This window comes from Pithys albifrons, chromosome 10, assembly GCF_047495875.1.
Source record: "Pithys albifrons albifrons isolate INPA30051 chromosome 10, PitAlb_v1, whole genome shotgun sequence".
Classification (NCBI taxonomy): Eukaryota; Metazoa; Chordata; class Aves; order Passeriformes; family Thamnophilidae; genus Pithys; species Pithys albifrons.
The window spans coordinates 24,855,523-24,880,605 of record NC_092467.1 but is presented as its reverse complement, the minus strand read 5'-3'; the positions used below and the strand labels follow the sequence as shown (position 1 = coordinate 24,880,605).

The following is a 25,083-nucleotide window of genomic DNA, read 5'->3' as shown; positions in this document are numbered from 1 at the left end:
CTGGGAACAAGCATCTCCCTGGCTGCTGAAGGCGTGCTGTGCCTATGAGGAGCATGCTGCACAGGGCACTGTGTGGCCAGGAAAAGCCTGGCCCAGTGCCACAGCTGGTGGGGGGCTGGCAGGGGGCTCACTGCACCCACCCTCCCCACCCAGCACAGCCATATCCTGCCAAGCCATACAAAGCTGCATTGCTGCCTCGGGCCTCTTCCTGTGACCACCCATGAGGTCCAGTGGACCGCCCCGCTTGGGCTTGCTTCCATCCCTGCTTCCTTCCCCCTGATAAATTCAGCCATGCACCTGCTTTCAGGAATGGAACCAACTTCCCCCTCTTCCTTCCTCCAGGACAGACAAATTCCCTCCTCACAGTAACACATCCCTCCTCCCCCTTGGACCTGTTCCTTTCTCTGAAGTGACTCCATCCTCCCTCCCCATAGCTGGGACCCTGGGTGGCTCTTGGGACCATGGGCTCTCTGCTCTGTGAGGTTTCCCAAACCTCATGCAAGGGGGTAACTCCCTGACCAGGAGGTGCTGCTCACTCCTGTGAACTTGTGGGGCTGCAGCTGATGTAACTCCGGCCCTCCTGCTGTTCTCCTGGCCATTCTCCTTTGGCTCCAGACTGCTGAGGGTGGGAGGACCCCATCTTGCCTCTAAGTATTTTGGCTCCATCTTGCCTGGATGTAAATCCTGGCCTTGAGCTGCCTTCAGGATCTTTGTTATTTGGCCAAGCCCTTCATTGTTGGCTTTCTGCCTATTTTTTGCTGGGATTTCAGTTGAAAGTTTCCTCCTGGCTTGGCATTTGCTGTTAGGAGTTACATCTGCTCTGCAGATCTCTGCCTCCTGCTCACCAGGTCTGAGGCCATTTGGTGGTTTCCTGCATCCTTTGAGGACCATGGACACTGGTGACCACTGGGTCTCTGGAATGGAGGACAGCAACACTAGTCCTTTTCTGGGTGGCTGTGAAGTGCAAGCAGGGAGTATCCAGCACTGGGGATGAAGAAAGACTGCCTGAACTTGCTGGAGCCAGGAATGGGGATGGTTTGCCAGTGGCCAGTAAGAGTCTACTGGGTTACTTGAGCCAGATCCTGATTTTAGGGGTGTTATGTCCACCTGAGACTATCTGCAAAGACTGAGAGATTCACTTATGAGCAGGGAAAGGTTGATGTGCAAATGGCTCAGCCCACAGGTCCTGGGGTAGATGTACACAAAGAGCTGAACTTTGGGGTCATGGCTCTTGTAGTGAATTAGCTGATGATGGAGGTGGTGGGAAGCAGCCTCACAGATGAATTTGATAGCTTGTGCTTCCCTCCTGCACCTGAGGCTGAGCGTGCAGGGCACTTCACCTCAAGGTTTTACCTTTTCTGCAGAAACCTGGTGTATGTGTGAGACACCTCAGCCATCTCATGTTGCAGTGGGTGCCAAGCACAGGTGAAGCCTGCGTGTCATTGTGTCTTTCTCCCATCACCTGGTTCAGGATCCGACCTTCAGCCATGTCTCAAAAGAGGACAGGCAAGAAAGCAAGGGGCTTCTGGAGTGTGCAAGCTCCAATTCCCTCCAGTTTCAGCTGTAAATGATCTGCTGGTGGTTGCCACTTGATGACATAGCCATTACGATGTATTCTTTACTTCTAATAAGATGATGCTGCAGGTGCCAAAGAGTTTTTTTGCACCTGCACCAAATCACTGGCACAGAGAGAGGGAAGAAAGGAAAGAAGATGCCTTGCAGGGCCTGGACTAAGCTCCCAACATGACTGACTGGTCTGGGAGACTGCTGGATAACTTTATGTTTAAAGACTGACTCAAGAGCAAACCCTGGCATCCCCTGCAGCTGAGAAGTCCTGTTATTCCAAAAGGAGTCTGGATCCTGGAGGAATGTGTCCTACAGAACGCATGGGGTCAGGAGGTAAATCCACAGCCACAGCAGTAGAGGATACCAGGCAGGGTTCAGAGAGTTAAAACCCTCATCCTAAACGCTCCTGCTCCTACAAACATGCCCAGCAGCCAGATCCTCCTGCTCTCTCAGGTTGCTGGGCTTGTTGTTTCCTTTCTCACACTTCTGCTCCTTATTCTGCCTTGCCCTGCTCCCTAATGGCTTGGCTCATCACCTGCAGACACTTGGCTGAACCTGAGTTCAACACATATTTAAGGAAAGCCTAGAAGCATTTCCCTCACTAGAACTGTTCCAGTGCCAAACTGTGCAGATGTTCCAGCAAGGCTAGTGCTCAGCTGGGCTCATCCCCTGGGAAGGAGACATCACCATGCCAGGATGGGGACCATGAGTGTCAGGGCTGTGCTCTGCCTCCCACCCTGCAGCAACACCTGTAAGTATCACACGTGGGTTGCACCACCGGTGTTACACTCCTACTCAAAGCAAATCCCGGTCCTTGCCGAGCCATCCCGCGCTGGCTCAGCTCGCGGCGTGCTGGCGCAGGCTTGCCTTTGCTGAGCAGGATTTAAATACCACAACGCCCTTTAGAACTCATCTCACCTTCAAGAGGGACAGAAAGTAAGTGCTCTTGTGCAGAGAAAGTTTTTCTGTTTTTTTCTTTCCAATATCTCCAGCTTTTCTGTTTTGGACAGCATCCAGATTGACCTGGCATGGAAACCTCTGGCTGATTTTTGTGTGCGTGCAGGTGGGAAAGGATGAAGGGAGACGGACTGTGAAAAGATGGGGAGAGGGGGGAACACAAAGGATTTCATCTCCTTTTCCTCAGCACACTGCTGTCTCGTGAAACCTGGGAGACTGCCAGCGGCTGGGACCGCACGCCAAACAGCATCTCAGCATCCAGGAATGGTGCGTGGGTGTGGGTGTGAGCGCCCACCCGAGCGTGCGAGCCCACCGCGGCGGCTGGCGGCGGGGCCAGCACGCCAGTTTCCAAGCGGGTTTTCCAGAGACAGCTGGAGCTGCCGGCAGGGTCAGGATGTGACATCACTGACCGGAGAAAAACCCTCGGCCCCCGGGTTTCTCTAACGAAAGCCCAGTGAGCGCTGAAGCGCGGCGGCTCTCCTTATTGCTGCGATCCCCAAACCGCTGGCAGTCCCGAAAGTAGAGCCTGGCTTGGAATTTTGTCTTTGTAATTTTTTTTCTTTTTCACCAGTAAGAGCAGAAAGTGCAGCGGAGGTGTTTGAGACGGGAAACTGGAGTGCCGAGGGATGAGGTGAGTCCTAGGGGTGGGACAAGAAAGCACTGCATCCCTGAGGTGCTCCTGAGGTGCTTGTAAGCACCGGATGGGCAAGACCTGGGTTGCAGTTAGCCTGGGAATAAGCGATCGTTTACCCAGCTGGGGCATGGACGCCTGCAGAAGGCTCTTCCCCTTTCTCTGGTGTGTCCCAGCTCAGCGGCCAGCGTGTAAATACAAGGGAGCCGGTGTCGGGGGTGCCGGCAGGGATCCTGCAAATGGCTGGCGATGTGCAGGGAAAGGGGATCCGCAGGGGAAGGGGGACGGGCAGGGGAAAGCAACACACGGTATGGGCAGACACCCCATTTCCGAGTGGGATAGTCCCGGCAGCGGCTTTGTCGGTGTCGGAGGGAGGGCGGAAAGCTGTGGGCGGGTGAACTGGCTGAGCGCAAGCAGTGGAGATGGGTTTTCAGCTCTGGCTTATCTCCCCTCGTCTTTTCCCCTGAGCTCACAGGCCTGGAGTTCCCGGTATTTGGAATCACAGCTCTGACAACGGAGTAATCACCCTTGGGACTGACCAGAGCTGTTGGACACCCCTGGGGCAACTGGACATCTCTTTACTGGGCTCCCAGCAAGTCACTGGTAGCAGCAGCAGGATCCTAGCTCCAGGGAATGAGGTACCCCCAAAAAGTCCCCATACCCACCGGGTATCATGCCTAAAATGAACTGGGCGTGCTGCCTCTAACCTGGAGAGATGCTGCTTTGCTTTTATGCTTGGAGGTGTCTTCTGTGATTTGGGAAAAACTTTTTTGATGCCTCTGGGCCAGGGTGTGGTCTTCAGAGAGCTCCTGCTTTGCTGCTGGTGTGGCAGGGAGGCAGGAAAAGGGGACAGAGCAGGGGGACAGCGGGCACAGCTGGGGAGCAAGCCGGGGAGTGTGCAGTCCTGTTCCTGGAAGCCATCTGGGTCCCTTTTGCACGAGCTGGGGATTTCCAAGTGGCATGTGAGCTGGGGGAAACACCAGCATGGCTTTCTGCTGGCAGCTGCCGCCAGCTGGGGTGCAGGGGGCTGAGTCCTGCTGCTCCAGAGATGGATGCTTGAGGATGTTCTCCCGGGTCACTGCAGCACCAAGGGAGTTTGAACAAGAAGGATTTGGCAGCAGGGAGATGATGCTGAAAGCCCAGGGCTTCTCTGAAGTTCCCCCAGCCTGCGTGCTAGGCCTTAATCCCCATCCCGGCATCTTGTCTTGGCTCATTTCCTGGAATTTTCCATCGTTTGGGTTATATTTGAGATCAGCAGCCAATAACCCCATTTCTCACAGACAGCCCAGCTGGGGCTTGGCTCCAGCAGGAAGCACAGAGGGAACAGGGCCAGCACCCCAGGACTGTGCTCCCCAGCATCTCCTTTTCCAGCCCCCTTTCCTTAGATGATTAAAAGACTGGAAAGGCTGGAAAAGAGAGGGTATGCTCCCTTCCCTGGAAGCATCATGCACCCACAGGCCCTGCCTGGCTTGGGGCTGGGGTGGCTGCAGTTCAGGGATTGCTCAGGAGAAGCAGCCTTGGTCTTTGTGGCATGAATCCACTAAGAAGAAGCCCTGGTTGCAAAGATGCTCTAGGACAGTCTGAAGACCAAACTGTATCTGGACTTCTCTGGGTCTTGAAGGGAAGTCCAGAAACAGAGCTGCTGAGCCCACAGCCTGGCAGTGATGCTTCCTAAAGCTGCGAAAACCTTATGTGCCCCAGGGCCAGCTGGTTTCTGGGCAGACTGTCCAGAAGGCTGGCTGGCTGGCTCAGGGCTCTGGCACATGGTGGCTGAGCTGATGCTGTCCTGCTCCTCCCACTGGGATGGGGCTGTGTTGGGACTTTTATGCTGCTGTTGTGTGGAGAAGGGAATTGCTCTAAAGCAGGAGAGCAGCAGACATCTGAGTGCCCCAAAGGCAAGATCTCCGTGGGGAAGCCCAATTGAGATGTGCAGAGCTAGTAGTGTTTAACCTACACTGTGCTCCAAGGCGCCTGGAGCTGGATAGATCCGTACTCTCTCTCCTTGGCCTCTTCCCAAAGTAGTGGGAGCTGGAGTCTCCCTGCAACTGCCTGTGGTGCTGGACCCCTGGTTGTGCTCCCCAGCTGTCACACTGCCAGTGAGGGCTGGAACGTGCCACTAATGCAGCCACCTGTGGTTTCCAGGGCAGATACTTTTTCAAGTGTGTAACTGTCTCACGATGGATCCAGGGAGGATGCGCTCAGCCCTGAAGCCATGGGAGGTGCTGGTGTGGCGCTTTCCTCTCTTCTTACCCTTCAAGATCATTAGTGCTTCTCAGAGGCACTGGAAACACACTTTTTCCCCTGAAGACTTTTCTTTTGCAGCCCTTAATATAAAAGGAGTCTGGGGAGGGAGATCAGTGTTGAAATTGAGAAAACTGAGGCAGGTAGCATGACCATGATCCTGGAGTCTGGTAGTGCATCTGACTGATCCTTCCTCCTGGATTTCTGACTAAAGCTTATCTGGGGTCAAAACTGGAAGTTTTCTTTGGTGCCCTTGCCTTGCGACTGCAGGACTGGGAGGAGGAAGCCGCCCTCCTGCCGCTCTGCCTGCTCTCCCCTTTTGTTCTGCCAGTTTCTTAACAGGCCTTTTTGAGTTGTTTTTGCTTTACAACAAGGCCTTTGCCTTGCTGTGTTCCTCTCTGGTTTTCAAATGAAAAGGAAAGAAAGAAGGGAAGAAAGAAAGAAGGGAAGAAAGAGAGAAAGAGAGGAAAGAAAGCAAGTGTAAATAAAAACCAAAACCAACCCTCAAATCTGAAATTAGCAACTTAGTGTGACCCTGAACTTATGTTCTTCCCATCCAGTTCATTTCCTTTCATCTCTGGACCTGCTAACAGTCTAGGAAATCAGTTTTTCACGTGTCTCTGCCTGCTACCTCCCTGGCAGCGGCTCTGCCTTTCCTTGCATAGTTTCACCCTGCCCTCATTTGATATTTGCTAAACTCCACTGAGTTTTGCTTCTGCTGCTGCTATTGAAACCAGGGGCAGGACTGAAACTAGCAATTTTCATGGCCAGGGATGTGATTTGGTGGGCATTCAGCTGGGTTTGTAGCCAGCTCTCTGCAAAGGCTCTGTTTTGGAAGCACAGATGACAGTGAGCACCACGTACACCATGGTGTGGATGTCCCATGGGAAATGGCAGTCTCTTTGCACCCAGCAGCTTTGCTCATCCTCTTCCAACCATCCTTTGTGGGGACACAGGGTGCCAGCAGCGAAAGTTTCCAGCTCCACAGCCACCTGCTTCACTCCTTGTCTCCTTCCAGGACTGAGATGGGGTCTGATTTGGGGGCTTGCAGATGCTTCCAAAAGGAATGCGTGAGCCCCTGGGATGCCAGTAGCACCTCATGATGGGAACTGTGGTGCAGGGAAGGGAGATTGCAGCTTTTGCCAAGGCTCCTCTTGGAAAAGCTTTGATTTTACATGTTGGAACTGAAGGCAGAGATCTGCAGGCTGCTGCCATAGTGCTGGCCCAGACCCTGCTGGCACGGGCTGGCAGCAGGATCTGTACGGTCATGTTGTAGGAAGCTGCTGTCTAAGCTTGTTGAATGGTAGCTTGCCCTTCAGATTTCCCAAAATAGGCAGTGTAAGCAGCAATTTGGACTTGGACAGGTTTCCAGTCCCACCCCAAGCCCCAGTGGACCATGGCCTGATTTCCAGGAACATGACAGCTCTGAACATCAGACTCAGCTGAACTCCGCAGCACAGCTAAACCTTGGAAGAGCTCTCACTTTCTATCTCTTTACATGGATCTGCCCCAAATACTTGGTCAGTGATGGAAGAGCACAGTCCAAGTCAGATGCATAAAGGTGGACAGCAGGAAAATCTAGTCTTGCATTTGCTGCTGAGGCCCTATTCCACCAGTTAGACTTGGGATGTGTCCAGGTCTATTCTGAAAGGACTTTGCTTTTCTTTTAGAAAACGGAGATGGTTGCTAGGTCTCTGCCTGGGGCAAATCTGAGGAGTCAGTGACTTTGCAGAACTCTGAGTTGGTACATCCCATCTGCAAGGGCCATAGGTGGGATTTCATATCCTGGTTCTAGCTCCTGCTGCTCCCATCCTTCTGTGCACATCGATCTCTAAACAGTGAAAACTTTGGAGAGAAGTAGAGAACAAATCTGGTCTTTGGCTCAGTGCCTCTCTCTGCTTCTTCGGGTTGTAAATCCCAGGACATGTTTTTGGCTTTGTGTTAAATGTGATTTCTGGAGAACGTTTTTCTCCATCCAAGATGGACAAGGTCTTTTAATGACCTGGTAATTTGGTAGTGGTGCTGATGAGGATCCTGAAAGCAAAATTGCCCCCTGGGGAACAGAGAGGCTGCAGTGCTGTGCTGGCATTCCATAGGCTCGGGAACAGGTCTCTGAGTACTTGGGCAGCGATGGGCTTTGCTTCCCCATTCCCATTCTAACAGATGTATGGTATGAAAGCACCCAACAGATGTTTAACATGTTTGTTGTTCTTTTTTTTTTTTTAACTGGTGTTTTATTCAGATGGTGCTGAATCTTGAAGCACATTCCCACCTGTCTGATGAATGAGAGCAGCTTGCAGGATTAACACAGAGATCCAGTTGTGGATGATGCAGGGATGAAGTTGTGGATGAGTTATAGGTCTGACTTCAGGAAATGAGATGTTTATTTCCCAAATAGTGGCTCAATATTTGCAGAGGTCTTGCAATGTGAGGCACTAAAGTAGAACTGATTTCACTGCTGTTGGCCCCTGCAAGTGACACTTTTGATGGGATATCATCTGCCAGGGTGGCTGCTCATCACCCCAGAACAACCCAGTATCTGCCTGGAAGAGCCTGCAAACAGCAATAGCTCCTGGAGCAGCGTGAATGGAGCTGAGGCCAGCAGAAATGGAGACATGGAGAAATGCCTATTGGCACTACTTGCCTTGCTGAAATTTCAGGGAATCCTGGCTGCAGGGCCTGCCACTGCTCAGCCTAATCATGCCTACTTCCATATAGAGCCTGCTAGGTGCCTCATCCCAAGGGTATCCTAGCACTTCCTTTTATGTTAGATTAGAATTTCCATTGCTGTACTTATATGTAAAAATATATGTATGTATACATACATATTTTAGAAACTGTTATGCATTAGCAAACTCCCCAGAAGGTTTTTTTTAGAGGTGTTATCAACAGGATGTGCCTTGAATATGTGGAATCCAGGAAGCCCTGGATAAGGGCTTTGCTTTACAGCCTCAGTGTGCCCAGAGTCCCCTGGCCTCCGTTGGGATCCATCAGGGCTGCTGTACCACAGACCCTTTCCCTTGGGACAGGGAGCAGCCATGACACGATGCCAGCTCCTCCCATCATTTGGCATTTTGGAGAGATTGTGCTTTTTTTTGAAGTGGCAAACAAGCTCTTTGACATGGTTAGATCTAGTTGCTTGGAGCAAGGAAAGAAAAAGCATCCAAGAAACATTCCCCCAGTCATTGCCCTTGGGCAATAAATGAGGACAACAAGGATGGAGCCATTAAAATCCCACCCAGCCACATGAAATGGGGAAGGTCTGTGGATACCCTGGTATTAAAGTCATATTGTATAACGTTGTGTGGTGGCTGTGACCCTCTCCATGGGGCAGAAAGCATCTAAAAACATACATTTTTCAGGTCTGGTTGTGCCTGGGTACAGCAGAGTACAGTGGGTTTTGGTGCCACCGTAGTCTGAGCTACGTAGCAATGGCAAAGCTCTGGCTCCAGCCTATGGGAAAGGCCATGGTTAGTGCACTAATGGCATTCATGCTGGGGTTCACACCCACACCAGGGCTTGCACCAGGGTTTTCTTCTTGCTGCCGCATTCTGGCTGTGGTGCAGATGTCCCTGCCAGGCTGATCCTGCCAGCATTTGGGATGATCACTAGGTCCTGCTGCCTCCCAGTGACGACCCCATGGGTGAGCTTTAAGGGGAACAGAGGGTTTCACTTGTCAGATGTTTAGCTGGTCTCTGCTGGGCAAAGTAGGATCTGCCTGGGGCTTGGGTCTGAGTTTAGAAAACAGGATTTATATATCGAGCTTTTGGCTAAAGTTGTCTTTTTAATGATGAATATACATCTAAGGTTTGCGCCATTCTCTCCTGCTTGTGACTTTGGGTCAGTCACTTCCCTTTTCCATGAACCTCTTCCTTCCTTTTTCTAAACTGCTTCCACATCTCCTTCCATCATGGGGAGGCTGTTGGAGGACTTTCTCTTCCCTAAGCCTCAGCAAAGTATTAAGCACAAGGGGAATTTGATCTCACATTACCACCACTGGCAATGAGTACAGGTGATGAAAAACGCAATTTCGGCCTCTCTGGGACAGCCTTGGGTGGAAGGAATTTCCACTGGAGCTTCAGGGAGGAAAAGGAAAATACCTCAGCCCATGTCTATGCTGCTAATCTTGGGAAGGAAGGGCTGAGCTCAGCACTTTGCCTAGCTGTGACTTCCAGACCGAGTCACCCGGAGCATCAGGCATCAGCTCCACCATGCTAAGGGCTGCTGTGTGCATTGTGTGCATGCCTGGAGGGGCGGCCGCATCCTGGCACGTCGTTCTGCTGCGCTGGGCTCCATTTCCCTTCTTCGGATGTGGGTTTTGTTCTTTTGGACAAACACACGGGGCAGAACAACAAAAATAATCCCCCTTTTTCCCATTGATCTCGGCACTGGGGCTGTGTGAACCAGCAGTCAGCTGCGGTCGCAGCGTGGTCCCTGGGGCCTTGCTCGCCAGCTGCTGCAGCAGGGTCAGGGGTTATTGACAGAGAGAAATCCCTGGGAAAGAGATGCTTCCCCTTTGCCAGAAAGAGGAAAGGGCCACTAGCTTGGGACTACCTGAGCTGGTGAACTCTGCTGATGTCATGTCTCTCACTTTATGGCAGCAGTTAATGGGTAGAAGCCTGGAGGTAAGAGGTTGGCTGAAACCTGTTGGGCTCCTGGGAGGTCAGGAGGGAGGAAGGGCTCTGCCTGCCATCAGTCCTTGCATGGGGCACATAGGACAGTACTCATCCTTTCCAGTGCTGGGAACTGCTGTGTGAGGTGACAGCAGCCACTCCAGGTCACCCTCATGAGTGTGGAGGGGCCAGAAGCTCACCCCAAATCTCTGTTCCCATGTACTGCTAGAGCAGCAAGGCCAGCCAGCATTCTGGTGTGAACTCGTCCCTATGCTCTGCCCACATGTGCAGCTGGCTTCATGTGTGACCGAAATGTGTCTCCTTCTCCTTCCAGAAACCTCCACCCCTGAAGAGCCCAGCCTTGGGTTTCATGTTGCACTGAGCCTCTGCCCTCACCCTGGCAGGCTCTGCCCATGATGGCTTTGTGTCTCAAGCAAGTCTTCAACAAAGACAAAACATTTCGTCCCCGAAAGAAGTTTGAGCCGGGCACCCAACGCTTTGAGCTGTACAAGAAAGCCCAGGCCTCCCTCAAATCTGGGCTGGACCTGAAAGCAGTGGTGCAGCTGCCTCCTGGCGAGAGCATCAATGACTGGATCGCTGTGCATGTGGTGGACTTCTTCAACCGCATCAACCTCATCTACGGCACCATGTCAGAGTACTGCACAGAGAGGAGCTGCCCCATCATGTCTGGTGGACTCAAGTACGAGTACAGGTGGCAGGACGATAGCAAATACAAGAAGCCGACCAAGCTGTCGGCTCCTCAGTACATGTGTATGCTGATGGACTGGATTGAGATGCTCATTAACAATGAGGACATCTTCCCCACCAGGATAGGTAAGTGTGCTCTGGTTCTTCACAGGAAGGCTGGGGTTTTAACTATAGTGCAGGTTCACAAGCTGCTGGTGCACCTCAGCGTTGATCTTGCTGAACTTTGCAATGCCAGTTATTGTGGCCTTTCCTGTTCCAGGTGTTACTCAGTGTCTGTACCACACCATTTTGTTGCAAATTGAACTTGGAGTTTCGCATCCTGCTAGTAGGGGATGTAGAACAAAATGTTCTCCTTTTATATGCTTGAACTTTTCCAAATATTCTGTGCTTGTGAAAAATGAAGGCTGGTAGGTTATCAGCTTCCTGCCTTTCAAGGAGCTGAGCTGCAGGGCAGGTTATAGGTGGTCATCATTCTTTCATTTCAGCGTGGGGACAGTTGGGTCAGATCTGGACTGACTGTAGGTGATCATGGGGCAAATCCATTTTTTATCTTCCAACATTGTTCCTGGATCCCTCTTCCAAGCCCCTTTGTTGTGGGGACCCTTGTGTCCCCTGAGTGCCTTCACTCCTCTTGCTGGCATGTCTTGATTGTTCTGGCTTCACACATGCAAGAAGGAACTCAGGCTGAGGTTGCACTCTAAAATGCTGATGGGGAAGCAGGGGGACAAGGTAGCTGGTGGCACTTTGTCATCCGTATGTTCCCAATTAACGGCCTTTCAGTGGCCTGCCTTGTGTGCTGGGTAATTACTTGGCAGCTTTGGCATTTCAGAAGATGGAGGTGTTTGGCTGAAGGGAAATGTCACATCTGCCTGCTTCTGATGGGCTGCTCCTCATTGTGCCATGATGGAGGAGGCTGAGCAGGATGTGGGGCTCAGGGACAGCAGCCATTGTGACCAGTCAGACATGTTCAGGCTCTCTCCTAAAGAGCCAGACCTTGGGAAAGGCTCAGGATAAGAGAAGGCACTGAGAGGATACAGAGGAGATGTGAGCTGTTTTAAGTGTGGAAAAGGAGATTGATGAGGGAAAATTATAAATGCTATGCTTTGGGGTTGTGGTGAGGCTCTTGGAAATTATCAGCAGAGATGGGGTTTAGCATGAAGGGTTTTTTCAGTCCTGCTTGTGCTGGAGAGCTCTATGGGCACAGCTGACCACCATCTCAGCAGGTGTTTCACAAGCTGTGTGCATCTCAGCTTTCCCTCCTGGCCCCTCTTTGCCATGTGCAATAAAGCTGTCCCAGCACAAAGATTTCCCTGGCGAAAGCCACCTGACCACAGACAAAACAGACTTTTCTTTTTTCAAAATTTGTGGTTTTTTTAGAAACAGGAAGTGTTCCCCAAACTTGCTAACGTTGCCTGAGGCTAACCTTCTACATCCAACAGCTACAAAGCCTGAAGCAGCATATGATTCAGCAGGGCTTGCTCACAGCTGTCCTGACAGTTATGGGAGAGATATTTCATGGGTCAGAAGCAGGAAATCCTTCATCCTGGGGTGAGAGGCTCAGCTGGAAATGAGTAGGGATGGTTTGCTGGCTTGTGTGCTCGCAGGGTCCTTTGGCATCACAGGGGAGACCTTGGCTGGGGTAAATTATCACAGCTTCAGTGCCTGGAGCAGAGCTGGGCTGATTTGCAGCACTAAAGCATCTGTTCCTTCGGCATGTGTCAGAGGTGGGAGGGGAGCAGAGTGACAAACACCTTTGGTTTAGCCAAGCTATGTGACAGAGCTTGTGCCAGCTCCGCAGTGAGGCCAGAGGGACAGCTGACATCCAAAAAGGCAGGAAGGGAGCCCGACACCACCAGACAGTTTGTGACCTGGCAGAGTTAACCAGCAATTCTGCAGTCCTCAGATAGCATCCTTAGAAAATCCTTATAGTGGAGATTATTAATGGGTCTGGGGGTGCTCCCAAGACGCCTGCATACTACGGGGGTTGGGGGGAGATACTGTGCCTTCCTCATCCTCAGGGAAATCCACCTTCAGGTCTCTGTCCCACCCTAAAATCCTTTCTCTGGAGTGGAAACCTGTTTGTCAGCCAGTTAAGATGAGACAAATCCCTGTATGGGGTGAGCTATGCCAGCCTGATGGCTGTAAATCTACAGCAGCAGCAGCTTTCCCAGACAACCTGTATCAGTTCGTATGTGCTAGTGCTTTGTTACCACTCTTCCAACCAATGTAGCTGTCCTGAAAAATACGTTTAGATGGAAAATGAGCATTGTTACCATGAAGGGAGAAGAATAAATGATTCTACAGGTGTACTTTTACCAGCTGGTAAAACTGTATCAGCAGATTTATTCAGTGAGTGGCCACATGAACAAATTACCACCTGGAAAACATCGTCTCCTCCCCGTCATTGTTCTGCCCTGTGGTGCCTGGTTTTAGGGAGTTGCTGCTGGGCAGTACCATGCTGAGGAGGCAGGTTGGCTGGATGGAGTTTTCAGGGCTCGTGGCAAGCTACATGTGGCTGCACCAGTCAGCCCAGCATGAGGCTGTTGGTTGCACAAGGCCAGGTGTCCTACATCAGCACCACTGTGGCTGCTGAAACCTCTCCATTCTTAAATCAGTGCAGACACAGGGTTGGGACCAGACCCAGCGCCGGAAACACCCTGTGATCTCTGCCAGATTTGCCTGTGGCTTTACAGAGCATCAGTCTCAGGAGATTTTGGAACAGTTCTTGGAAAGCTTTTCAAAACTCCAGCTCTGCCATTCAAGCATGGTCCCAAAACAATTATAAAAATACCAGAGGAAACCTGGTGCAAAATTATCTGATACTTCCTCACCATAACAACAGAAGAAAAAATTTCAGAACTCAGCTAATTATTGCTGTTCTGTCATCTGGCTATTTTTTACATAATTTGTCTTTTTTTTTTTCTGCTACTTTCTTTCAAAATTAACACCATAGCAGCTTGCAGCTGCCATCATGCCATTAGTTTTAAATGGGGCTTTAAAGTCTTATTTTTAGGAAAAATGAATCACTGAATGCCACGGTGGCCAAAATGAAATTGAGAAATAACAACAATTCATCACAAAGTTCACTGAATAACTGCATTTGCAGAGGAAAAAAACCCTACAATTGCCAAGAAGCAAAATAGCTTCCCAGTACTGATTCATCGTGAAAAAATTAAATTGGCTAGAGCACAAGTGTTAGGGGTGGGAGATGGCAGGAAAGATCCAAGAGCCATTGGCAGTCCCTTACCATAAGCACAGGCACTTTGTTACCTCTCATTTTCATTTCCTTTTACACATGGTCCCACATGGTTTCCTTATGTTTTGAAGCAATCAGCACAGAGTGGGAAAAACAGATTTCTCAGTGCTTTAAATCATATCTTGAGATTTTCAAGCAAACATCCAAGACAAACTGAAGGTGCTAATTCATTTCAGGGCTGTGACTCATGCTGCTTGGAGTGAAATTGTACCTGCTGCACTTACAGCTTTTGCCCTGGCTTGGAGCAGGGGTAAAGTTCCCCCTTTTCCTCTGCCATGGATGGCTGCTCTGCTCCCCTCCTCCTGGGATTGGGCTGTTCTTTCCCTGGATCAGGTGATGCTCCCAGCTGTGTAGTCTGTGTGCAGTGTCAGGGTAGTGCATGCCTGTGATCATGGGTGGAAAAGAAGAGCTGACCTCGTCCATAAATCTTTTTCCCAGCATTTGATTAAGTTCTCATTGCATCCTGTGGTTCTCTGCTCATCACTCAGAGCCACAGAATCATTACACCTGCAGAATCAGTCCCATCAGCCCCATCCCTCTGTCTCACCAATCTGCTACTCCTGTTTTGTGCTGTGATGGGCCACCTTCACGATGGAGGAAGTTCCTCAAGCAAGGGCCACCACTGCCCCACTCCCAAATGCCATTTATCGGGGCACTGGTCACTAATGGAGCCTCTCTGTTGCTGGCTGTAATGCTGATCTGCCTGACCCAGCCTGGCAGGGAAATGGGAGCCATGAGGGGAGCAGCTGCCGCCTTTCATGTGTGGGAAATGGGCCCCATCACTCCACCCTTTGCTGTTGCAATGACCCCTCCTGACAGCCAGGACAACTCTGATGTGAACAACAATGAGCCCGACTGCTCATTTTAAAGCTAAACACCTGCAAAGGCAGGATAGGTGCATAGGCAGTGCCAAGATCCCTGTCCTAGGCCTTTTTCCTTTACAGAATGTGCTGGCTGCAATGGGAGGAGGCACAGCCTGCCCTCGCTGTTTCCCTTCATGTGCTGGAGAGGATGTCACATGCGTTGTCTGCTGGACATCCCCTGAGCCAGCAGTTGTGACCCAGTGCAAGCCATATTTATGCTTGATCTTTCTGCTGCTCTGCCTGGGTTGGTCACATGCAACCTTTACTGGAGAGCCCTTTTCTTTCAGCTCTGGACAAGGGGATGGGGTGTTCCTCCAGCTCCTTGCCAGTGTGGCCAGTGCCTGCTGTGGCTGCAATGAGTTGCTTTCTGAGTCCCTGGAGATCACGAGCGAGGCATGACTGCTGCTGGCAGAGACAATTTGCTTATCAGATATCTGCCCTGCTTCCTTCCCGTGGGTACCAGCTTTGATCAGCTGGCACAGAGCCCCGTGTCACATGCAGGGTCTAGTCAAGCATCCACAGCCTGTATCGAGGCACAGGAGATATAGATGTGGCTGCAGCATGGGGAGAGGAAGCAGGACCCTATGGCCCAGGGCTGTGCCTCCCTAGGCAGGTGTGCAAGTGACGGGATGTTGCAGGGAGAAAGAGTCAGAGCCAGACGTGAGTGACCTCTGGTCCCAAAGGACCATAGTGAGTGGCGTCGTGAGATGGTAGAGTGAGGGGTGACCTGTAGAAGTCGATTAGTAACAGGCAGTGACCACTACAGCCTGACCGTGTCTAGAGGGCACAGCCACACACTGACACCTGGTGATGGACACAAAGAAGGGCAGCCCAGCTTGACCTCCCAGGTGCTTCTGATGCTGCTGGTTCTTGTGAATCACAGTGGTGGGATAGCCCAGAAGTGTCCTTAGAGGTCCTGGCGGCTTTATAGTTTCTTTCCATACATCATTAGGTATAGGAGCTCAGCACCTCCCATAGTTGCTGATAACCAGGAGATTTGAACTAGATAACCTTTAAAGATCCCTTCCAACTCAAAGTATTCTTTGATTCTATGATTTACACTAAATCTCTGTTCCCTGATGGAAAAGCTGCTTTTGGAAAACTCAGAATGTAACTGGAGGTGTCTCCCCTCTTAAGTCTCTCAGCTGTCAGCATGTCCATGAAGACTTGCTGGTGACTGATGTATAGTACAAGATAGTTCTTGGCTAACCTCATGACAAAAGCTGTGGAAAGCTACATGTCACCATCTGCTAACCCTGGAGGTGGCTCGTCTAACAGCAGTATCTGGACCAGAGATGTTGTCAGTCCTGGGAGCCTGAGATCCTTTGATCTGCTGTCCACCCTCTGATCTTATTTCCTTCTCAGTTCAGGACTGGGCTATCGAGAACAGTGTGTATTCCCCAGCCAGGGCCCAGCAATGTGCATTCATCAGAAATTATTTGCTGTAACAAATTTTTCTTTATTAAAAACTGTTTCTTGACCATTTCTTCAAAACTGATCTGCTGGGGCCACCCTAATGGCATGTCTGAGTCCCCAGCTGGGTGATTACAGCTTTTATTTGCTCAGCAAATTCTCACTCAGTGTACAAAGCTCAAATGAAGCCATTGATAAAGTGCTGTGTCCCTCCTGATTGGAGGGGAACCTGTAGATCTTTCTGTGATCCCTGCCTATATCAGACTGACAGGAGAGAAGAGCTCTGCAGCCAAGGGTGCAGGGCAGAAGCAGATCTCCAGTACCATCTGTAAGGTGTTGGCATGGGGAGAGCCTGGTTGAACTTTGCCAGATGTGAACACCTCTCTCAGAAAGTCCTAATGGGATTTGTTAGAGTTGGCAGTGAACGGGTCATGCAGAGGTCACTGCAGCAGGAGCAGCCCTGAGGCTGCAGTTTGCTTGTGGTTATGTAGAGCAGTGGCCACGAATCAGTCTCAAAAACCACCTCCCTGTGTGACGCTGAGCAAAGGTCTGTGTCCTCCAAGCGGTGGCTTGGACATCCAGATGTGGCACAAGCACACATGTTTCAGCCCTGCCCGCTGCTCCCACACTGTGCATAAAGCAAAGGGAGACTGGGCTGTGCTGAAGGCAACTGCTTTAGACCAAAATTAATTTTCTCTTATGAGTACCAAACCCAGCACCTGCCAAACCCATGCAATTGGAAAACCTGATGTCAGAGGGATGGAACCTTTGCTTTTGCCACCCACAGAGGAGAATTACATGGCACTGCTGCTGGGAAACAAAACTGCCAGGAGCCTTTGGGAAGAAGAGTTTTAATTGCCTAGCAAGGCTGATGAGAAAGATTCAAAGATAAAATTACCCTTTTTAATATTTTAGCTAAGAGATTTGCTGATGCTTTCCCCAGCACAAAATTTGTGAGCTGGCCATGGTTGAACAGAGTTTGTTTGAAAAGATTTTTAAGAGGTTATGTGCTGCATTAATGAGATGTTAAGGGAGAAGGCTGGTACAGCCATGGGAAAGAGGTTTTTATTTTGTTCTTTGCATATTTGCATTTAATTGCTCTGGGGAGAGGAAGAAGCTCCAGGAAAACAAATTCCAGTTGTTTCATTTTCATCTTCACAAAAATAAAAAAAAAGAATGCTTAGGGTTTCAAAGCCATATTTCCTTTAGAGATTTACCCCAAGTTGTTGGCGCTGATGGTATCACACCCCTGAGATTTTCACTGTGATAGCAGTGCATTATGACAGGGATGGAAATGTCCCACACCATGTCCTTATGTGGAACAAAGTGACAAGTGTAGAGTGAGTAATGTGTATGTGGTGGTTCCCATTGTTTACCAGCCTGGTAGGTCATCTCAAGAGGGAGCATCAAATGGGTGCAGTGAAATTACAATCCAAACATCACTAAGATGGGCAGTTTTCTTCCTGATTTAAGGAGACATTTTTTGAAACAGGGATCAGGAAAAAAGGTAGAAACCCCCCCTGTTTCTGTTGGTGCATCAGAAGTGATGTTTGAAGTGTGGGAAGGAAGAAAACTGGTGTGAAACATGCCTTTTTTTACATTGGAACAGGGATGGTATTGTTTCTTCTGGGAGGTGTTTGGTTTTGTTCATGGACCTGAGTAATTATAATTCGATTTATGCTGTGCCTGCACAGGCTTGTAGGGGAAAGGCAGGGAGAAAGAGCAGAAGGATCTGCAAGATTGCTCTGGATTGAGCCAGATGTGGAGAGATGTAGCCTTCTCCAATGGATGAGAAATGTTCTATCCTAGTGCAATTTCCCACATCCTAGCCCATGACTGTGTGAAATTGCTTTTTGGGCAATGAGGGAATATGTGGGAAGAGTTAGATGGTACATTGCCCCAGTGTAGCTGTCACTCTTTACATTAGTCAAGGGAGTCCTTTCTTGTCATCCATGACTGTCAAATGTGTCAGCGACATTTAAATGCTAACTGGCTTTTTGGAAATTGTCAAATGGCTTCAAATTTGCTTCTGCTTTGCAGGTGTTCCCTTCCCCAAGCAGTTCCAGCAAGTTTGCACCAAGATCCTCACTCGTCTATTCCGTGTCTTTGTCCATGTCTATATCCACCACTTTGACAGCATTATCAGCATGGGTGCTGAGGCTCATGTCAACACCTGCTACAAGCACTTTTACTACTTCATCAAGGAGTTTAGCCTCATTGACCATCGGGAGCTGGAGCCTTTGGTAAGGATGCTGCCGGGATGGGGAGGTGGAAGGTGAGAGTGGCATGGGCTGAACGCAGCACTGGTATGTTCAAGTGGGGGTAGGACTCTGAGCAGTGAAGTCACCCTCTCCAGACTCTTTCAGCCACTCTACCTCAGAAACAGTCATGTTTTCTGTCCTGTAACCATCAGCTTTTTAGTGCTCTAAGAGAGAACTTCTCAGCAAGACCAAGAAAAACCTTTACCCTTTGAAAACCCTCCTTAAACTCTGCCTCTGCTGTTACATCTATGAATCACTCTTCAGTACCCTCAGGGCCACTATAGTGTAGTGTCCCTCTGTACTGACTTGGTAGCTCTAATGCAATTTGCACATCAAAGTATTTCCAGGCAGTTGTGTCCACCTGGCTTTCAGGGGTCAGGTTTGAGCCAAAGCCTCCTTTCCAATGTCTTTAGTTTTCCTTTTAGCAGACCAAGCTCCCTGCTTGAGATCCCGGTGTGAATTACAATGAGATGGCAGGGAAGGCAAGCCCTAATGGGACACACAGGTTCAGACAACACTTGTCATGGCCCCAAGCTTGAGAGGGCTCACTGGAACTCCCAGTTTACATGCATCTCCTGTTGGGAAGCAATTAGCCAGGCAGAGTGAGAGCCCTTGAAAACAGCAGGACTACTGGGAAGCTGAGACCAGACAGCCTGGGCACATAAACTAGAAAAAGTACCTAGTTAGCTTTGTAAGAGAAGCAAGTATGTCAGTCAAGGTTGAGTGTAGTGCGACCTAGAGAGGGCGTGTAGTGGGGAGAAGAATTAATAGGAAACGCTGTAGTTATCATACTGTGATAAGGGCTGAGTTGCAGAAAAAGCTGTATCCAGCAACAGAGAGTCAGGGAAGACCAAGAGAGCCCAATCCAAGAAAGAGCTAAGAAACATCCCAGCAGGAAGTTGTCTGTTTAGGATCTGGATGTGGGGGAGATGCCCCTGTCCCTAAATGCTAAGCACTTTACTCCTCTGCTTTCATTTGTCTCAGTCAATCGGCTGCCTGTCTGTTCTGATCTGATTTCAGGGGATGGAGAGCTGATGATCTAATCAGGAGAGACTTGAATGACAACAGTATTTTCTTCAATTATTTTGTAGAATTTGATTTAGACACTTATTATCACAATGGCCCTCAGCTCCAGAAAATGGTAGCTCAGCATCACTTTGTCCTCTGTTCCTCACCACTGTTCTTCATGACAAACTTCTTCAGAATGGATATATAGCCCATAATTGTGTCATCCTCTTGGGCTGATGCTTGCTAATGTAAATAATTAGCACCTAATAGCCAAAGCAGAGGATGACATTGCTAAATAGGCTTTCAATGCCAATGACTCACACGCAACATGAGATGATTGATGGGTCTGGATGAATCTAGGATGAACAGATTTTTCCCCTGTGATGCAACTAGGGTTAAACTACAAGGAAATGAAACACACTTGCCTCTGGTCTATCTGTGTCTCATTGCCTGGCATTCAAGCCTCAGGCAGACCTAACCACAGGGTTGGGAGGAAGGACCATGGAGGAGGAAGGACCTCCTTCCCTCAGGCATTGAGTTGCTGTAGGTGTCCAGGAGAGTGTCCTGCAACCAGACTGTCTCATGAGCCCAGTCAACTGTCCTAACCTTGCATTTACATGGCTAGAATTAGTCCCCATGAATCCCATGACAGAGGAGACTCCTGCCTGCAGAGTTCTGTTCCCTGCATGCAAGGCCACCAGGCATGTGGGGAGAGCACATCAGGAGCATGACAGCAGGTCTGAGTCCTGTATAATAGTTGGAGCATTCCTTATGTGAAATTCTACTGAGGAGCTCCAGTCTGCAGATTTAGGAGTAAGAAGAAAGAAAAAACCAGCTCATCCTCAGCCAGAAAATTCACTGTTGGGCCAAAATAGCTTGGAAAACTTATAGAGATGAAAGAGTTCTCGATTTCTAAGCTTTCCTCTGGCTCCATCTCCTTTTGCTGCTTCAATTTCTCTTTTGTCAAGCTTTGGGATGTGATTTCTTGGCAAATCTTGGGAACTGAGAAGGAGATCCTTTGTACAGGCAGAACTAGAGAAAGGCCATGATTCACTCACTTAGCAAATCAATAGACTTGGGGGGAGAGAAAAGCTGTGCACTTGCCTCCCTGACAAGGGCAGGTCATGGTACTGGGCTGCAGCACCGGCAGGGGTCCAGCTGGTTACACACTAAGGCAAATCTGTGGGATTTCCTGAATGTGTGGAATGCCTTGGACATTTGGGACCAGTCTGAGGACCTCACTGGTTGTTTATCAGTCCACTAGTCACCCCAGTCCATCCCATTCAAGGCTGCTTTTCTGTGCTAGTGGCCAGGGCTGGACACTATTTCATGAGGATGTTCAGTCCTTTTCTTTCTCCTTTCAAGATGCTTGTAAACATTTCCTGTTTGCAATATGATTTTGTGGCAGAGCATAATCTTTTCATTTGATGGCTGGGTTCTGTGCTGGAGTGATTTTACTTGTTACTCCTACAGAAAAGCTCTCTCTTTGCCACTCTCCCCAAGAGACTTTAAAAACAGAGTTGTCAGCACTGAACAGCATAGTTTGCTGCTTCTGCTCCCCGTGGTTATAACACTAAAGGGCCTCTTATAGGGTTACTCAAGGGTCATCCTACTTTCCTAGTTCTTCTTTTTTCAGAGTTATGTTCTTCTCTACAGACCAGTCCTACTTCAGATCTATTTGGGGAGTACATTTTAATGTGCAAACCTTCCTCTGTGGTCCATGAGGGGATCTGTGTGCACACGCAGATTCACAAGCCATAAACCTGATGAGCCAGAATCACACTTTCCTCAGTGCAGCAATGTCTGTGATTTAGAAGTTATTAGTTGAGCTCCTTAAGGCAAGGACAAATACCATCTTCCACCAGCTGAAAGCTGGACACCCTCCCAGTGCAGCTGGAATGATGCCCTTCTGGCTAAAGAAAACAGTCTGTTAGCCTAAACAGAGCTTGGTCTCACTGGAGGTTTCCTGTGGCCTCTGTTATTAGCACTCATTTGCATTGCAGTGTGACTATGGGATCCTTTGCCAAAACCTCAGGTCCTCTGGGTGAGCTGTGGTCAGGTCCCAGAGCAAGAACTGGGAGCAGCTCCATGTCCTGTCTCCCTGGGCAGCTGCAAAGAGAGGTTCTAAGAGTGGCATCACCCTGTTTGGCTGCACCACAGCTGAGCCAGGAGCAGGACCTGCACGTTTCAACATCTCAGCCAAAGCTTTTTTTTTGGACTGCTCTCAAAGCTGGAGCGCAGCCAAAATAACCCTGTGCTACAGAGACCAAGGAGGATGCCAGGACAGAGCTGCTGAGGCAGAGTAGTTCCCAGGAGGGCCAGCATGGAAAATAGAGAAACACTGCCCAAGACTCCCATGGTTGCTTCCTTGGGTTGGTTTTGGACACCTACCAAACTGCCTGACACATCACACTACTAAAGCCTGTTTTTTGCACTTGCTGTTTCTTACTTTTCTCTCCCTCTTCATTGCAGAAAGAAATGACAGAACGAATTTGCCACTGAAGTATTCAACAGGTGAGCTCAGCTGGCTCATTCGGAGTCCTATGGGACAAGACATCCTGTGGTGGGAGACCTATTCCTAAGGACTTGCTCTTGGCATTCCAAATCAAAAAACTATGAACACTGCAGAAGAGCCTCTTCTGGCCAGGGCCAAATCCTAAGTTTTCCAAGAATATTTGGACGGGTTTTTCTTTTAACAGATCTCAGTCTGTGTTGTATGGTTCCTGTTTTAGAAAGCCACTGACTTACTAGAGAAGGAAGCACATTTGGTTGACTTTTCCACACTTTGGTTTCTAAAACTCTATCCCATGTCCAATATCAAACTTTCAGCAACATTTCCTCCTATTTTGTCCTCAGCTACATTGATCTCCAAATATTTAATAAACAACTTCTGCCCTGTGAGCAGGTGTGACCTTGGCTAGCAAGTAATGCCTGTTACCTTTCTCACATGCAGTGCGTTTGTGGTAATACCTGAAATCAGCCCTGCAAAGCTGGTAACATTTTGTCCCAGCTGCCTTTATGTGGTTAATTGTTGATGTACTGTTAGCCATGAGCTATGAATGTCTCTCCTTCTGCCCTAATTCATGCTTTACCAAAGGGACCATTTTTCCTTTTAAGGGATTTTTCACATTTGGAAGAGGGGAATTCATGATGTTCTAGGATGCATACAGCACTGCTTGGACTAATGGCAAGGTAGCCCCATGACAGAGGAGGTGAACTACGTCTCTTTTCAGTGTGATCAACACAGTCTGTGTGAGAAGGTCTCAAAAATGGTGGAAAGAATCTGTTACTAGAAAACAACATTTTCAACATGGCAGCATTTCCTGATATGTTGTCTTGACTCAAGATCAGCAGATGTTGGCTGTAGAAATTGTTGATTTTCCATTATACAACCTTCAAACAGGTGGAGAAGGACTTTGACACCTCATTTAGTCTCTTCTTGAGACCCCCTTCCAACCCAATATTCCATGATTCTTTAACATTTTGACCTTCTGAAAGCATACCATTGATACCTGGTCTGTGTCATTACTCACCTGAAAAGTGTCATGTCTCCAAATTTCTTCCCCTTCTGCTTGCAGTGCCTCTGATAACTAGTGTTGTGTTCCCTGTGCCATTTTTCTTTTTACAAAAGTATTTTTATTTTTTTCTGTTACTGACTGTTGGGGGAGTTAAAATCAATTTGTCTGAGCCACAGAATTATTACATTTGTGTTTTCTGCTCTTTTTTTTGAAAGAAAAAAGAAAGTTTTGTACACAAAATGCACAGATGGTATTTATAATCTGGGGTTTGCCCATTTTTGGGGTAGGGAGGGGATGTGGCTAGAAAATGTAACTATTTAGCCCAATATTAAAGTGCACAAATGAATTTTTACTGCTCAAAGCACTTATTTGGTTGTGAAAATCTCTCTTTTTTTTTAATCTCGTGTACCAGAGGTATATTTTTACATAGAAATAAAACAGAGCAAAATGGACACAAAACCACCTGATACATCATTCCAATATTTTCTGTGTAAAATAATCATTCAAAGTCCAAATATATTTGCTCTGTTACTAATTAAAGAAACATTAATAAGGCCGGTGTATTTAATTCTTCCCTGATTCTTCTGTAGTAAGACAGGTGTCATGAAAAAGCACCCAGGATAACTTGGAGTGGTTTTTCTCTGAGAGTTGCAGCACTGCTGGATCTTGATGCTGTGCTGAGACCTCAGCTTACAACTCAGAAAGTGGCTTGGCAGAGGCCAGTGCTGCAGGTCGGCATCCTACCCTTGCTGACTTTTCACCAGAATCCCACCTGAAGGTATTTTTCCAGGAATACGTGGTGGTGAGCTTTACTCACTACTTTTTGCAAAGCTGTGTGTGTCCTGGGTTCCACGATCCTGTCTCTTCATAGAAATCAGACCTGCAGGCACAAATTGCTTGTGGAGCAGAGGCAGGAGACAACAACAGCTCTATCAGGAAAATTCTGCCTTCCTAAGGAAAGAGGACTGGGCTCTCTGAGGCTGGACTCGATGCATAGCACCCTTTGGGAGCTGGTAAGGTTGGGAATTATGGAGAAGCTGCCTCAACAATTGTGTCTGAGGGATGAACTGATAGCAGCCCACAACTACGTTGTACTTCAAGATTGAAGTACAAAGATGACAAAGTCAGTCTTTTCTCAACACTGGAAGATGGTGGGACAGTGACCAACAACCACAATTGGTAGTTTGGGAGGTCCAAATTAGACAACAGAAAACAAAATCCAAGGGAATAGTGCTGTCAGTGAACAGATACCTAGAGAGAAAGCATCAACCTTCCTTGATAAAAAAGACTTGGTGTAAATAATTTCCATAAATAAAGCACAGAAGCCTCTTTTAATTTTTGTCCTCCACTTGTCCTCTAGCACTGAGTTCCACTGGGTAATTACGCACTATGCCTTATGAAAGGGGAGTGTACTTTTAACCCATGCCTGAGGATTTCAGCCCTGCTGCTTAGGGAGTGTTTCCTGTTTACATCCTCCATACCATGGAGCTCTTCTTGATTCCTCATTGGACAGAAAGCACTGTTTTTGAAAGGTAACTCACAGGCTCATCTGAAGCACCAATTTAAAAAGAATTTCAAAGATGGTTTTGTTTTTAGGGGGTATTTGTGTGGGTGGGTGTTGATGGTTTTTTTGTTTGGTTGGTTTGGTTTTTGCTTTTGGTTGTTTTTTTTTTTCATTTCCCCCTCTCTTTATTCTGTTTTACCCAAGGAAATAAGGCTCATGATTTTGCTGTGACAACTGTATCTTTAGTAACTCTGGAAGCAGTTTAGAAAAGGGAGAGAGGGAGATCATTCACTGCCAGAGAGTTCTTTCTCTCTCTCTCCAAACACTGAGCAATTCCCGAGGTCCTCATCCATCTGAGTGCCTCCTAGCATGGAGAGTTTAATGCTTGAGCACAGCAGAGATGTTTATGAAGCAGAGAGCGCTGAGATAAGTATCTGAGTCAAACTTCTCCTTTCAGGAGGCTGAAGTGTGCTTATGAGGCTCCAACATCCCCAGAGCTTCAACAAACATCCCTGAGCAATTTGAAAGCAGGCAGGAACACTGG

At 48.7% G+C, this 25,083-nt stretch overlaps 1 protein-coding gene across 2 annotated transcripts; it reads left to right on the top strand.

The window, feature by feature from the left end:
* The first annotated feature begins 2,476 nt into the window (after positions 1-2,476).
* On the top strand, positions 2,477-24,354 carry MOB3C (MOB kinase activator 3C). Of its 2 annotated transcripts, XM_071564921.1 has the most exons (6): positions 2,477-2,502; positions 3,095-3,154; positions 3,630-3,792; positions 10,343-10,842; positions 18,289-18,491; positions 21,990-24,354. In XM_071564921.1, exons 4-6 carry the CDS (start codon positions 10,422-10,424, stop codon positions 22,017-22,019), a joined length of 654 nt encoding a protein of 217 aa, XP_071421022.1. In that variant the 5' UTR covers positions 2,477-2,502; positions 3,095-3,154; positions 3,630-3,792; positions 10,343-10,421; the 3' UTR covers positions 22,020-24,354. The 2 variants fall into 2 exon arrangements, with proteins under 2 accessions (XP_071421022.1, XP_071421023.1); XM_071564922.1 differs by lacking the exon at positions 2,477-2,502 and having other exon boundaries at positions 2,901-3,154; positions 3,623-3,792.
* Positions 24,355-25,083: the final 729 nt, after the last annotated feature.